The sequence below is a fragment of the Micromys minutus genome, assembly GCF_963924665.1.
Source record: "Micromys minutus genome assembly, chromosome: 2".
Lineage (NCBI taxonomy): Eukaryota > Metazoa > Chordata > Mammalia > Rodentia > Muridae > Micromys > Micromys minutus.
Genome location: NC_137971.1, coordinates 49,956,084 through 49,971,922, shown reverse-complemented (window position 1 = coordinate 49,971,922; position 15,839 = coordinate 49,956,084). Strand labels below are relative to the sequence as shown.

Sequence of the window (15,839 nt, the reverse complement as noted above, 5' to 3'; positions counted from 1 at the left end):
AAAATTAAAAACTTATAAGAAAAAAAAAACTTCAAAAAATAAAAAATAAAAACTTGGGGCTGGAGAGATGGCTCAGCAGTAAAGAGCACTCACTGGCTGCTCTTCCAGAGAGGTCCTGAGCTCAATTCCCAGCAACTACATGGTGGCTCACAACCGTCTGTAATGAGAGAAGTCTGGTGCCCTCTTTTGGTGTGTTATATAAATAAAAATAAATAAACAAAAACTTTAAAAATAAGCAGAAAATAGTACCATAATACTTCACAGTAAAATCTGAACCAAACAGAACCCATGAGTGCTAGCCTCAGTGGTTCCATAGGGGAAAGGAAAGCAGGGGGACCTATATGAGTTCCACCCAGGGATATAGTTAGACCTTATGCTAAAATACAAGAAAAACTAAGCAGCAAAGAAAAGGAGAAAGGGAAGATCAGGAGGGAGGATATGGCAAAGTAAACCAAGGGAAAGGGTGGGAAGCCTCAGGAAGAGGAGGAGTTAATGCCAGGAGTTAAGTGGGGCTGGGAGGAAGGATGGTGTATGTCTTCAGAGCAGGAGTCAGTATGGACTCCTCTCGAAGGCTCAGGCTCTGTTACTGAGCAAGATGAAGAAACAAGGGCTGGGTCTCAGGTCGTTTAATATCTTGGATCTGTCCTCTACACCAGAGTACCCTCAGAAGCCCAGGCCACACAAAGCTCCAGCCTGTTGTAGAGGATGCCTACACACAGGGTCCAACAGGTTCTTTTCCCCAAGGCTAGCCAAAATATCATCTTGTTCCTAAGGCTTTGAAGGCCAAAGTTAACACCAAAGCCTATGGGGCCCACCTGAAAAAAATCACTGGCTGACAATAGGGACAATAAATCCTGTGACTGGCCTGCAAAATCCATGCATGATGCAACCACCACCTCCACTGACTACCTCCTCCATCACTATCCTAGGACATATCCTTGATTACAGACCCAAACCTGCCTCAGCAACCTCCCTTTTCCACTCATCACACATCAAGCCTGCTAAAACAATCAGAAGTCATTCGGCTCCAGGCCCTCAATGCCTGTTGCACTTTCTCTGACCTTATGTGACTCTTGCTTGTAAGTCTGGCCTTTGTCCTTAGCTTCAAGGTAATTTCTAGGTTTCTTAGGAGTTGCATGTGGGGTATCAGCTAGGATATCAGACATGGAGCATGCGACCTTTGGGAAATGGCTCAAGTATTGTTGCAGACCAGAGCTAGAAACTAGGTGAGTTGATATGATTAGGTTCCAGGGAAACAGGGCTTGGTGATGCGTGTCTATACAGTACTCAGAAGACTGAGGCAGGACTGCTAAGAATTTGAAGACAGTCTGGACTATCTTGCTAAACACTGCCTCAAAAACAAAACAGAAACAAGGTGGGCAGATTGGGGCATGCCTGTAATTCTAACAGGTAGAGGCAGGAGAATTAGTTCATCATTCCTCATTCTTGGCTCCATTGAAACTGAGATAATCCAAAACTCTGGTCACCTAAGGCTCAAGTAAGTTTCCTGCATCCTTGGTACCATTTATGGCTAAAGGCTCTGCCCACTTACCTCTTCCTTCAGCTAGTTGTCTATCCTTTACTAACAAAACAATTCAGTGGCTTGCAACTGCTGTTGAAAGGGCAGTCCCATAGCCCCTGCATGGACTACCAAATTGTGTACCCTGACTACCTTATGAAGCCCTTTGTGATCTGCCCACCCCTTGCTGAAAAATCTTCATTTCTTACTCATTTACTCCCACTTCATGAGCACCAACCACGCTCCCATTCACATAACCAAAATCCTACACAGACCCACCCCATGTCTAACTTTCGACATTATAACAGTATAAACCTTTTGTTTATGACTGGGCCACATTCATGAATTAACCCACCCCTCTTGCTGAGTCCTCCAAATACAAGCCCAAACCTCCTGCTCTCAAAAACACCTTCCTAGTTTTGTTTTTACCTTCTCAGTGGTTGTGAGATACCATGTGGATGCTGGGAACTGAACCAGGGTCCTTTACAGTACAACCAGTGCTCTTAACTTCCGAGCCATCTCTCCAGCCCCCTTTCCTTCCTGATCATTTATCCATATCCATCATACAAAGATGTTTATTCCTTATTTCTTCTCCATTCCCACACAAGAGGTTACATAGCCTAAGGAAGCAAGGGGTTTGTCTTGTTGTCTATTTCCAGAGTTGGGGAATGGTGCTGGGATCAGAGTCTGAAAAGTAAAGGGGGGGGGGGGGGGCAAGCCCTGGCAGTGTGCAGTCAACTCATCCCACCCTTTTTTTCTTGAAGAGACAAACTGGTAAAAAAAACAAACAAACAAAACGAGAGAACTGACCACAAGGGCTGGTAACCTGTGCTGAGAAGGATAAGGAAGAACTGGCAATCCCCAAGACTCTTGGGCCAGAGTGAGGGGGTATGGCTGCTCCAGCCCAAACACCTTGGTTTTGTTAGCCTTGGTTTCTATATGACTGATGTAAGAGCTGGAACAGCAGCACAGAACTGAGACTATGGTGGGAGTCGGGGAGAGCAAAAGAGAACAGGAGGAAGAGAAAGTCCCTTCTTCTATTATGGAAAGACACAACCTCATGAGGCAGGGGCAATTTTTTATTTGAAGACAAAAACAACCAGTGTAAGAATTCAAATGTAATCTGCAAAAGTTTAAAAACAAAAACAAAAACAAGGAAAGACCACAATTCAAAAGGCCTAGGGAGCAGAAAAGAGGGTGGTAGGTTCTGCATAGGCAGGATCAGGCCACAAAGGGGAACTGTAACAACAAGCCCTCATAAGGACTCAGGCTTAGGTTTTCCAGCTGCAGGGAGGTGCCCTCTTCACGGCTTAGCCGGTTACTGTCGGTACTAAGCAAAAGGTTAGCGCTGGCTGGCAGGCTTATGCCAGCAGGGAGGTTGGAGGCCCCTACCCTGGCTCTCAGACCCATATCCTGGAAGTTGAGCACCACCAGGTAACGCTCATTCTGGTCCCAGTGGCGGATGTAGGAGAAGAGGCCATCTGAGGAAGTCAGTGCATCGAAGTCACCATGCAACAGAGAGCGTTCCTTGCCCCGAAGGTCACTCAGCCGCCGGAACTGGCTAAGGAGGGAGCCAGGGTCTTCATTCTGGCCCTGAAAATAATGGACACACGCAGAAGGAAGGAATGAGGGGGTCTCTGGATATCTGTAAGGCACTCGCCCATCATGCCCAGGCCTAAACTGCTTACCTTCACTGTCATGTTGGGACTTATAGGACTTTGGGTGTGGAAGATTCTGGACTCATTCCAAGGCATCAATGGGGCCTTCACAGGCTGACAAAGAAAGAATGTGGGACTTTAAATTTTATTTCATCATTTGTGTTGTTTAATTTCTGATACTTTTGTGGCAATGCTCTGTGACAGGGCACCCACTACTTTGTACCTTTCTGCTAGTCGGGACTCTCACTAAGCTTCAGTTCCCAGAGGGCTCAAAGTCTAGCCAATGGGTGCAAAATACCACTGTCCGACAAAGTAATGTTAGCTATCGTTACTAACATCTTACCAGATACCTATTACCTTTAAAAATAGGCCCTTGGGGTCTGGGAAGATGACTCAATGGGTAAAAGCACCATGCAAGCTGACAACCTAAGTTTGATTTCCCAGAACCCACATAAAGGCTAAAGGCAGGAATCTTCTCCACAAAACTGCACTCTGATCTCTGTGTATGTACCTACCCCCATTCCCCCACATAGATACACAAGTATCCCCAACTGAGTTTCATTCCAGAATGGGCTACATGGTGTCTGAGGCCAGCCCAGGATATGCAGAGGTTAACAACAGGAAAACCCTGCTTAAAAGATACACATTTGCTATATAGCAAGATGACTGACAAAGTTCCACCTCAAGGTTGATGTCTATCTGTTGCCACTCACAGATGCCATAATGTAATAAACATTATTTCCCACACTGTGCTGGACAGAAGACATGTAGTACCTGTCCAGGAAGGCCAGCTGCCCGAAGGCCAAGCTCATCCCCATAGCTGAAAACAGGAGTTCCTGGCAGAGTGAACAGTAGCAGTTGGTACAGTCGGAGGAGGTGATCTGGTATAGAGGCTGTCAGGAGTCCTGCCTGCGACACCTGGAGGAAGACATACCTCTGAGCATGTCCACCCACCTACCACCTTCCCCTAAACCCACCAGCATGGTACTTACACTCCAGCTGCACCAGTGACTGCCAGTGGCATTCAAATACTTGGTCACTAGGGATTCTATACGCTCCCCAGTGAAAGGGGAACCTGACAGGTATGAGCTAGTCAGCAGCAGGTCGCTGGTGGATTCAAGTATGTTGACAATTTGCTGCAGGTCAGAGGACTCAGTCCCTGCAATCAAAAGCCTGCACAAAGCAAGGATAGGAGTGTCATTAGAAAACGCCACGAGATAGAGACTCCCTTCTCGAGTCTCTCAAAATAGGCTCCAACAGGCAGGGGTGTTGGGCACCTACTTGTCCTCACTGAAGTTCTTAGTGAGATTCTGCCACTCAGCCAAGTACAAGGATGCATTCTAATGGAGAAAAAGCAGAGTCAGAACAGGAAACATCACTCAGCCCCGGCTGACACTCACTCTTCTCACCAAAGCTTTGTGCCTCTTAAGGCAGAAAGGGCACTAACCGTCAGGTTTCCCACGTCCCGAACTTGGAAGCCATCCACACCGTCCTGCAACCAAGAACTCAGAGCTTCCTACAGGGGACAAAAGACAGGAAAGATCAGCATACAAGCAAGTTCTTACCTACCTCAACTTTCCTTGTGACCTATAGAGTTTCAATCTCCCAGTTCCAAAGGTTGGCCCTTGGTTCTCCATCCACACTCTTACTGTATAATAACATTGTTCTATTCTCTGTCTTGTCTTTGGCAAATCACATACCTTCATTTTTAACAGTTACTGAAATGACCCAAGAAAAAACATGCACACACAGCTCTAACACTTAACACTTAGTATATGGAATGATAATACTTTCAAGCTGAAGATGAAGAAATAGGCCAAGGTCATAATTGGGGAACAGCAGAGACAGGACTAGATTAAAATACCAGTCAAGACCCTACAGCAAATGTACTTGCTCTTCTCTCTGTTTCCTGAGGTTTGGAGAATGTGTGCTCTCCCACAAGAGCAGGTAGGAGCAAGGCCAAGAATGAAAAGTCTGGAATTCAAAACACAGCCCGAGGGCTGTTGAGACATCTGAAAAGAGGCCAGCTCTGTAAAACAGGCCGAGGCCTGAAGGTTTAAGCCCTGGCTTCAATTGGCACTCAGCACAGAACCCCAGCCCCACACCCCCCTTCTTTCCTTGCTCTCCCATCTTCACCTGAGGCAACCACCTGAATATAATCCTAGTAACTTTTCTTTTTGACTTCAGACCAGTCTCCAGATCACTACATAACTGAGGCTGTCCTATAACTTCTCCTCCTGCCTCCTCCAACTCTCAAGAGCTAGGACTACAGGTTTTCTCTACTACCTTGAACTTCCTTATCAGTAACTTTCAACAAACTTCCTATTAAGTATAGGACCCCAGCATTTGGGAGTTTAAGGTTATCCATCCTCAGCAATGCAGTTCTAGAACACAAATCTCCCAGTAACTAACAGGAGCCAAACTGGATGATTATAGGAGTCTCACCACATACTTAGCATCCAAAAGTGTCAGCATCTGCCTCTACTTTGTTATGTCCTAAACCGTAGGCACCAGAAGATAAGGTGACATCAGAAGCTTTACCTTTGCCTGGTGGCTACCAAGTTTAAACCACTACCTCAAGAGAAAGGCAGACCAGAAGACTCCTTGTGACTGCATCTCGGTTTCTTCACTAACAGGCTGGCTGTAAAAGGTATTTTGTGGGCTTACAAAACCAATTAGAAAACAGCTATAAAATACTTGGGACGGGGGCTAATGAAATAGCTCAGTGGTTAAGAGCTTTTACAGAGTTAAGAGCTTGCCACTTTTGCAGAGGACCCAGGTTCAGTTCCCAACACCTACAAAGCAGCTCACAACTATCTGTAACTTCAACTCCAGGGGATCTAACACATTCTTCTGGTTTCCTGGGGTTCCAGACATGCACACCGTACACAAATACACATGCATGTAAATACTCATAAAATCAAATGTTTAAACACTCATAGTGGACTTAACTCTTTAAAAAAAATAATAAAGTATGGGGTAAGATAAAATCCCAGATACATAGTAAGACTCCAGTACTTATAATTTCAGACTGGGCTCTGTTCCAAACAGATCAAACAAAAACCGGGAAACCAGTCAGGTCAGGATTCCCACAGAGAAAGAAAAGACTTCCTATCACAAAAAGAAAAACTAAACTTCCAGACTGACATCTGAGAAATTCCCTTCCCGGCACAGCCTTGCTTCTAAAGTAAAGAACACAAAAAAAAAAAAAAGCAGTCAGAAAAGAAACAAGAAGAAACACAGTGCACCCGGGCCTATACTTCCAGCTATGGGAAGAGGTATTACTCCTGCTTTCGAGAACCACACTAAATGCACAGGAGGCTTGTTGTGAATAAGTCCACACAGCCCCAGCTGTATGCTATCGGCCATAAAACCTCACCTTCATTTTTGTGGCTACAATGTCAGCCTGAGCAGGGAGGAACCACGCATTCTGGCCCTGGTAGTTGGGAGTGAGGTCCAAAATGATGTGAATGCCTAGAAAAATAACCAGTTTAGAGAAATTCTTTGGGGAAGAAGTGGAAACAAGGAACTTCAACAAAAGGTTACTAAGTGCACCTATGTATAGTTTGTACAAAATCTGAATAAAACCCACAAACCCCCTCAAGTGGTTTTATAGTAGAGCAAATAACTTTGAGCTACTGGGTCAGGGGTTACCCCACCCACCCACCCATACAAGGTAAAGTCTTTCAACATATTTCTATATTGATGTTTTGTTTTCTTCTTCTTTTTCCATCTACTCCCAAGTGTGGGATTTTGGCACATTCTTCCACATCTGTTTATGTGGTACTGAGGAATCAAACTCAGGACTTCAGCGCGCTTACAAACTGAGCTCCATTTTCAGTCCTCTATATTGACTTATAAAGCAGTATTTGAATCTCTTACACATATAGGATCTACTCTATAAATTTAAAAGCCATTTATTTTATCGAGCCACGGTGACATGCTTAAACCTAGCAGTTGGGACCAGTGGAGTAAGCCCTCATCCAGCCTGGTCATGGTAGTTACATGGTGAGACTCTACCTCAAAACCAAACCAAAAATATATAAAAATTACTCTCACACATGAGCCACATAATTTATCTCCCCGGTTCCTGCCTTGAAAAAACTAAGCCAGTTAGGAGAAAACCAGACAAAATCCCTATCCTTGGCCAGAACGCCAAACCCTTTCTGCTTCCTTAGAAAGACCTACTCTTTTTCTTGGCACTTTGTAGAAAGTCTTTAAAATCCTCCTGGGAGCCTAAAGCTGGATCAATCTGTTTCAAGTCGGTTTCACTGACTTCATCCTTCTGGTTCTTGTGAATTGGGCCCAACACTAGGCCCTTCACCTTCAGGGTGCTCAAGTACTCCAGATGGTTCTTCAGACCTATAAGGAGAGGTTAGGTTAACCAGTAGGGCACGAAAAGCCTCCAGCCTCCACATTCTCTCCGCTACTTGCCCCGACTCCCTCTGAAGGGGGCTGGATCACGAGACAAAGCAGCTGACGCAAGGAGCCTAGCACTTTACTTCAGAAACCGGTTTGAACTAGCTCAGGGGCCTCGTGGTTGGGGGAGGAGAAAGAGGATGTGCTGAGTCAGGCTCCCTTAGGAGTAAGTAGGGGTCGAGTTAGCGGGGGGTTTTTGTTTTTTAAAAAAAGGAAGGGATTGTTTGCCAGGGACTCGTCCCAGAAAATAGGTGCAGCATCAGAGCTGTTCTAGAGAGGGCAAAGAGGAAGGAGGAGAGCAATAGAATGCCCGATTAAACGAGGGGTACACGGGGCGAGGGATGAGGGTGTGCTCCCCCCCACTCACCAGCTATGCCTCCGGCTTCCCGGCCTACGAAGGCCTGAGGGCTGCCGATGCGGTAGAGGGCGCCCTTGTGCCACCATCTCTGTACCGGCAGCTCACGGCACCGTGGCGCCCGGACGATGATGACCACGGCGCCCGCCAGCATGCCCAGCCAACCGAGCCAGAAGAGCAGCAGCAGCGCCCAGCGGGTGCGTACCCAGCCCGGGCTGCCTGCTACCTTCAACAGCTCCTCCTTGGATAAGCCGGTGAACTTAACCCCGGCCTCCGCCTCGTCTTCGGCCACCTTGATCTTCACCAGACCGTTCTTCTCTCCCGCCGCCGCCCCGTCCGCTGCATTCATAGGCTGCTTCTCCGGTTCTAGCTCGTTCAGCTCCACGTCCTTCATGTCCACTTCGGTGTCCTGGCTCATGGTGCCTGCAGAAACCGCTACACGACACGGCCTGTAGTCAGTGGGGCGCCTCTAATCCTGCCTAGATCTCCTTCCTAGCTTAGAGGTGTCCCGTGGTCGTGAGGCTAGTTTAGCTTCCCTAACTGCTTCTGCCGCCGGGCGGGCGTGGCGACGGTGAAGTGACCCAGGACTCCGCCCCGGTCCGCCTCTTAAAGAGATGCAGAGAAGTCTTTTCGCAAGTGAAGAAGCCTCGCTGTAGGAGCCAGTCTACCCCAAACGCTTATTCCTGGCGAAGTCTGGGAAACTGAGCTTGTAGCCAGTAACCCTTAGAATAACAAACGTGAATTTGTCCTGGCCAGGTTCCAAAGCCCCTCCTCCGGACCCTTTCCCTGCAAGCATCTATTCTCTCTGCAAGATGACACCAGCCTCCATCATACTTTTGGCCCAGGCCCGGCTCAAGCCAACATCTAATCTCCCCAACTTCACACAGACCTTGGCACTACATCCCATTTCTGCTTTACCCACATCTTCTCAGTCTCCGGACTTAGCTTAGTTCCAAAATTCCCCTCGGGGTTTACACGCACTCACCTTTCAAGACTTTCTGAATTTAATTCCTCAGGCAACAACTATTTACTGGCCACCCACTCCAATCCTTTGCTTCATGGATTGTATAGAATCAACTCTAATCCGTTATTCTTGATTTTAAAATTCAACTGCAGAGTTGAAGTGAACCCTTCCCTAGTTACTAGTGAGAATGTTTAATTTCTGGGCATCAGGCATCCAGAAGAGACTAATGGGGCTGTAATAAACATTCCAAAGGTGGTGAGGCATCTACCCTTTTCATATACAAGCTGTTTGTACTCTTACCCACCTTGCAGTAACTCTCACACCCTCCAGTGTGGCCTGCTGGGCTACATCCGTGGACTAAGCTAGGCCCTGGAGGGAGTTTAGTTCCCTCACACTTTGAAAGTTTCTCAAATCTTCCCCTCCCCCCTGCAGAGGTCCTTGGCAAGAAGGGTAAATGGGGCAGGCTAGGTTCACAGCAGGAACAAGTGGACATCAACTCTAGGAGGTGCCAACAATCTCAGGAACTTCGTGTTCTTTACCACAGCCAATTTGGTTATTTTCAGAGAGCAGCAGAAGGAAACAACAGGTCCTTTCTCCCTCTCCCCACCTAGGCTGGCAGCCAAGATTGCGATGTATTTAGAAGAAAACAGAAGCCAAGGTCTGAACAGTAGAGAAAACGGGATGTGAAAAGTTTCATTCCCTGCCACTGTCCTTTTGAATTCCCAAAGGTCCTCCCCAGCTAGAGAAAAGTCTACACACCAGCTCCTAGGAAGAGGCAAAGTGGGTAGAGGTTAAGGGTCATGCCAGTGTTCACAGCTGATAAGAGTCCTACCCTGCCCTGGGCATGCCAGATAAGAAAAGTCTCAGACAGACTTTATACCCAGCCAGAAAGCTCAAGGTTGTGAAGCAGAAGTAATCTTTAAGTGGGTTCAATGAAATGCTCCCTAGAAACCAGATGGCTCATTGGATCAAACCAACAAGATGTTCATCTGGTAAAGGTGCTCACCCACCAGGACTGACAGCTTGAGTTCACTCCTCAGTGAAAAGAGAACTGACCCCCAAAAGCCTTCTTCTGACCTCCCCACATGCTCACTGCCCTCCAAAAAATAAATACAAACCAAGGTAACCCGGTATTTCCCAGTCCCCACATGCAAGTGGCAGGAATCTATTCCTAAGCATCTTAGAAAAGTGAACACCCCTCAGTCTTTTCACCCAGCACACCTTCCTAATCACTTCCTAATCCAGCTATAGCAGCTTTCTAGCTGGGATGAGTAGACGGTGTGAGGCTTAGTGAGATCTGAAGCCCAAGAAGGGTGCAGAGGAGCCGGTTACCAAAGTCAGCAGGAGTATACTGCTGAGAGGAGTGTCTGCATCATTTGCAAGCTAAGCAGTGGCTCCAGGACCGTCTGGCGCTGATAGTGAGAAGGGGAGAGGCACAGCTGAGCCCCTGAGAATGCAAAGACCATAGGAACGAACCACCACATTTATCACATGGAACCAAAGTACAAAGTGACTTGGAAACACTGAGTCACAGCACATCCAGAACATACTATCATGTGCTGAACACTGTCTAACCCTACCAAGTCTAACATCATAGCGATCCAGCGTGTCTTTGATAACCCTTGAAACAGTTCTTCCAGGCTGAAGCAAAACCAAAAGAACTGCAAGTATCAAAAGCCTAGGCCAGTAGCCGAGACCCCCATCAGAGCCACTGTCATTTATGCACATGCAGAAAAGCACCTACATAACACAGGGTGTCTTTAACAGGCCACATAAAGGAAGAAATGAAAGGCAGAATTGGTGGGTATCAGCTGTTAATAGAGGATAGTCATATTCTTAAATAGCCTCGAAAAACTAAGTAGAAGGGAACTAGGTGTGAGGAACACCTACAGTCCTAACACTTCGGAAGGCTGAAGCAGGAAGATTACAAATTCTAAGCCAACCTAGGCTACAGAGGAAAACACGATCTCAAAAATAAATTATAGTGGGAGTAGAGAGATGGCTCGGTGCTTAAGAGGACTGACTGCTATTCCACAGAACCAGGGTTCAAGTCCCAGCACTCACAGGGCAGCTAACCATCTATAATTCTAGTTCCAGGACCTCCTATGCACTCTTCTGGTCTCCAAGGACACAGCACACACATGGTATGCCGACACTGATACAGGCAAAAACCACCCACACACATAAAATAAATAAAGCCTTAAAATTAATTAATGAATCCATTAGACTAGGGTGTAGTTCAGTAGTAGGAACACTTGCCAAGCACACACAAGGCTCCAGGGATCAATCCTCAGAATCATAAAAGACAGGAAAAAAAAAATTAGCTTAGGGCTGGTGAGATGGATAAACAGGAAATAGCCTCTGCTGTCATACATAATGACCTGAGTTTAATCTCTGCGACTCACAAGGTGAGAGTGAACCAACCCTCAAAAATGGTCTCCTGAACTCCACACTTGCTACATAGCACCCACTCGCATGAATATGTAAGTAAATAAAAAAAATAAATTATTAAATAAATGCATAGTGTTAGGGCTATAGCTTAGTGGTACAGTGTGTGTTCAAAATGTTTAAGTCCCTAAAACAAAGGCTGACCGACAGAACTTCTCCACTTGGGCCTCCCAGTTCCAAAATGAAGCTTTAGTTCTTTGCACATTTCCTCTTTCCACTACAAGGAGGCAGTGCCTCTTGCTACCAGGTGGGGGCAGGCTTGTTCCGTGACCAAACATTCATCCACACTCTAGCCAGCGATGGGAGAATCAGTTGAGATTGGGGGGAAAATGTATGTATATGGGGGGGGGGGGGGTTTGAGGCAGGAGGAGTCAGAGCTCATAACCAGCCCAGCTCTCAAAAACAAAGAATGCATGTGTATATATCTGCTTAGTGGTCGAGCACCATCTAGCATGCATGTGCCTATATATCATCTATATCCCTATCTGTCATCTGTGCATCTGAAGTAGTAAATTAATAATTACGTATTGTATTCTATTTGTGTCTTATATCCTCCTAGGCAAATCTCAGGCATTTTGTGGCTGGTGAAAATGGTGGGTCAGGCCGGGGAAGGAACTGGTGAGAAAGCTCAGTAATTAAAGATACTTGCCTTCAAGCCCATCAGTCAGTCCCTGAGACTCACTTGGTTGTGATGACCTGTGTGTACCATCTCTGGGACCTAGAGTAGGAGAGAAACAACTCCTGAAAGTTCCCCTCTGACCTCTACTTGCATTGGGGCACAGCTGCATATGTGGGCTCACTCACAAATAACTGCAACAATGTTTTAAAAAAATTATAGATGGCCAGCCTTAACTGCCAACTTGACACTACCTAAATCCCTGGGAAGAGAGTCCCAGTGATGGTCTGTCTACCTTGGGTTAACGTGTAACCCTCTCTGTGGTTAACGGGCTTATCTGATATCAGAAGACAAAGCCCACTGTACTTGACATCATTCATTCTGTAGTGGGTCCTGAGCTAAAAGAAATTGAGCTAAGGACAAACAAGCAGGTGGACATGTATGCAGTGGCTTGTTTTTGTTCTTGGCTACAGAGGTAATGTGGCTTTTAGAGGCTTGTCCTGACTCCCTGACAATGGTGGACTGTAACTGGAAACTGTAAGCTACAATAAACGTCTTCCCCCTAAGTTGCTTTTTGTATTTTATCACAGCAACAGGAAGAAAACGGGAACAGAAGCGAGGGAGCACTGTTTCTTTACAACAGCATTAGTCAAACTGGATTGTAGCCTTAAGACAGCAAAGGGGCACTGAAACATGGTAAGGGGAGAAGTGAACTAAACAGGTTTTGGTTTTTGTTTTTTAATTTATGTGTAAGGATGTTTTGTTTACATGAATGTCTGTGCACTGTGTGCCTGTCTGGTGTTCTTGGAGACCAGAAGGTGTCATCCCTGGAACTGGAGTTACAGATGGTTGTTGGCTGTCATGTAGGTGCTGTGAATTGGACATTATAGCTACAGCGTAAAGAATGGACTAGAAGGGAACAAATTGGAGTGTGGCAATTTGGGGAAAAAACCAAGGGGAGGGGTAAGACTGGGGATATAGCTCAGTTAGTAGTTAGAGGGCTTGCTAGCATACAGAAAGTCCTGGTTTGAACCTCATTGCCTCATAAAGCCTGGTACCCTAGCACACACCTACAATCCCAGTATTCAAAGGGTAGAGGCAAAAGGATCCAAAATTCAAAGTCATCTCATCCTTGGTTAGATATGGAGTTCCAGGCCAAACTGGGCTACATGAGAAAATGACTCAAAAACAAAATAAAAACATGGGTTGGGGCTGGAGAGATGGCTCAGTGTCTAAGAGCACTGAGTGCTCTTCCACAGTTCCCAGCAACCACACAGTGGCTCACAACCCTCTGTAATGGGATCTGATGCCCTCTTCTGGTGTGTCTGAAGACAGTGACAGTGTACTCGCATAAATAAATCTTTGAAAAAAAAAGCAAAACAAACAAGATCCATGGGGTGGTATGAAGGCTTATCAGGTAAAAATACTTGCTGCACAATCCTGATGGCCTGAGCTCAACTCCTGGAACCCAAACTATAAAGACAGAATGGATTCCTCAAAGTCAACCTGTGACTTCCAGAGACTCCTGAACCCACATACACATTATACACAGACACACACACACACACACACACACACACACACACACACACACAAATAAAAAAATTAAAAAAAAAAAGCCAAGGAGTTATTAAGGTATAATTTTTGAAAGCTAAAACACAACTCAAAACAAACACAAGATGAAACACAGGATTTTATTCAACTTATTAATCAAAGAACAAGTAACTCAAAAGAGAATCCTAGAAAATTATTTTAGTCCAGAATGAGCCAAGCATGGTGGCTTGCCTTTAACCCCAGCACTAGGGAGGCAGAAGCATATGGAGTCGGCTTATTTATCGGCTCCATTCTCCCAAGTCCTACCAGATATATATATATACACACATACACACACACACATACATACATACATGCAGACATATACATGTATACATACATGTATGTGCACATCACTCTTCTCATCTGGAAAGTGAAATGATTTTGTGCTTTGGTTTCCTTTTGTTTTTCCTTTTAATTTTTATTTATGTGTACGTTTGTATATTCATTAATATATGCCATATGTTTACAGGTGCCCAAGAAGGCCGGAAGAGAGATTCCCTGGAGCTGGAGCTACAGGTGGCTATAAACCACATGACATGGGTGCTAGGAACTAAACTTAGGTCCTCTACAAAAACACCATTTGATCTGAATTGCTGAATCATCACTTCTACCCTTATCGTAAACACTATGGAATCTATCTTTTAAGAAAAGCTGGGATGTGGTGGTGCACACAACTTTAGCCCCAGCACTCAGGAGGCAGAGGCAAGTAGAGCTCTGTGAGTTTGAGGCCAGCCTGATCTATAAAGCGAGTTCCAGGACAGCCAAGACTACACAGGAAAATCCTGTCTCAAAAAATAAAAACAAAAATACATTTTTTTTTTCTTTTTTGAGACAGGTTTTCAACTATGTAGCCCTGGCTGGACTAGAACTCATTATGAGGCACATGCTGAGTTCCTCAAACTCTGCCTAACCCTGCCTCCCTAGTGCTGGGACTAAAGGCATGTATCAACTTGCCCAACATTGTTTTTTTAATTAAATTTATTTACTCTAGGTGTGTGAGCGAGTGGCACTTGGAGGCCAGCCAGAAGTCAGTTTTGGATCCCCTGGAACTGGAATTGAACTAGGGTCTTCTCAAAGAGCAACTAGTGCTGACTCTGAAATCAGGCTTCCTAGATTTATTCCTTGGATCTGATATTGCTTATCTGGATTACATTCAGCAAATTACTTAACCTCTTTGGGCCTCAGGTTTCTCATCCATTACTTTACATTAACACTTTCCAACTTGAATAGTAGAATTATGGAGTGGGGTCATGCAGGAAAGCAACTAGTAAGAGTAATGATAATTGTTTACAAGGCAAGCTTATGCATATAGACGTTTGTTATATGCATATGATTAATGAGGTGATGCGGCTGTTGCATAGTCTTAATAACCAATCTATAGCTGCGACCTAGACAACTGGTAAATTCTAAGAATTGCTCCCCTTAGAGCTCTTTATATCTAAGACCACCAATGTATAAAATGAGGATTATCCCTAACTCTTAGTAGTGTGGAAGATTAAGTCATATTGAGTGCTTTAAACGGTAAGCCCAGTTGTGCAGAGGTGTCAGATTCAGTAGTATATATAACACTTGTCTACTACACATGCCCTTTGCAGCAGGTTTAATCTATAGCACAGCTAAAAACAAAAGCATGCAACATGCTCCATACATGACACCTAATGCTGGCCCTACTTAATTCAATCCTGGCCAAGATCATGGCGGAAAGCAAAACACAAAAATCGGTCTCCAGAATGACTCAGGGCATCAAGTCCTTTCTCTAAAAGGCTCCATGCAAGGAAGCGAAAATCCAACCGAGCTCAGCCCAGGGCCCAGTACCTGAGTCGCCAGCTTCGCTGACAACCTGGACATCAAGCCCCGTCTGCGCGCTGGGCGGCTGGCGGGGAGCCGAAACGCCGCCGGTGGAGTGTTCAGTAGGTTCGGGATCCATAGAGATGGATCGACACGCGGGCTTAGCGTGAGCGAGGGCAAGAAATCAACGTATGCTTGTGACCCAGTCAGTGAAGCTGTAGGGGTCGCGAAGCCCAACCTCCAGCGATGACGTTTCAACCGCAGTGGGTGGGAACCGCCTGGTAGCTCTGCCGACGGCTTACCACCGCATTCCCCTAAAGCGCCTGCGCCTTTTTCCGCGCTGCAAATTCGGAGGCGGAGCGCTCTACTCGCGCCTTTGGGCGGAATCCTCTACCCACAATTCCTCAGGCTCGCACAAGACTTACCTTGGCGCCTGCGTCCCTTCTAGTCCCACCTCCAAATCCCGTGGGCCTCTG

The 15,839-nt window shown here is 45.9% G+C and overlaps 1 protein-coding gene across 1 annotated transcript; it reads right to left on the bottom strand.

The window, feature by feature from the left end:
- Positions 1-2,580: 2,580 nt before the first annotated feature.
- SLC3A2 (solute carrier family 3 member 2) lies at positions 2,581-15,683 on the bottom strand. Its single transcript, XM_080912132.1, has 10 exons — positions 15,391-15,683; positions 7,964-8,386; positions 7,366-7,539; positions 6,557-6,651; positions 4,625-4,693; positions 4,459-4,517; positions 4,170-4,350; positions 3,952-4,095; positions 3,208-3,291; positions 2,581-3,112 (listed from the first exon to the last, which is right to left on the bottom strand). The coding sequence occupies exons 1-10, from the start codon at positions 15,500-15,502 to the stop codon at positions 2,741-2,743; spliced, it is 1,713 nt and encodes a 570-aa protein (XP_080768258.1). The 5' UTR covers positions 15,503-15,683; the 3' UTR covers positions 2,581-2,740.
- Between the last annotated feature and the right edge of the window lie 156 nt (positions 15,684-15,839).

What these genes read in the sequence shown, in the direction of transcription:
- SLC3A2 (XM_080912132.1), bottom strand. Translation starts at nt 15,502, where the DNA reads ATGGATCCCGAACCTACTGAACACTCCACCGGCGGCGTTTCGGCTCCC. An exon ending in AAGAACTTCAGTGAGGACAA is followed by an intron (nt 4,351 to 4,458) that starts GTAGGTGCCCAA and finishes TGCTTTGTGCAG; the next exon opens with GCTTTTGATTGCAGGGACTG. An exon ending in CAGCTGGCCTTCCTGGACAG is followed by an intron (nt 3,292 to 3,951) that starts GTACTACATGTC and finishes TTTCTTTGTCAG; the next exon opens with CCTGTGAAGGCCCCATTGAT.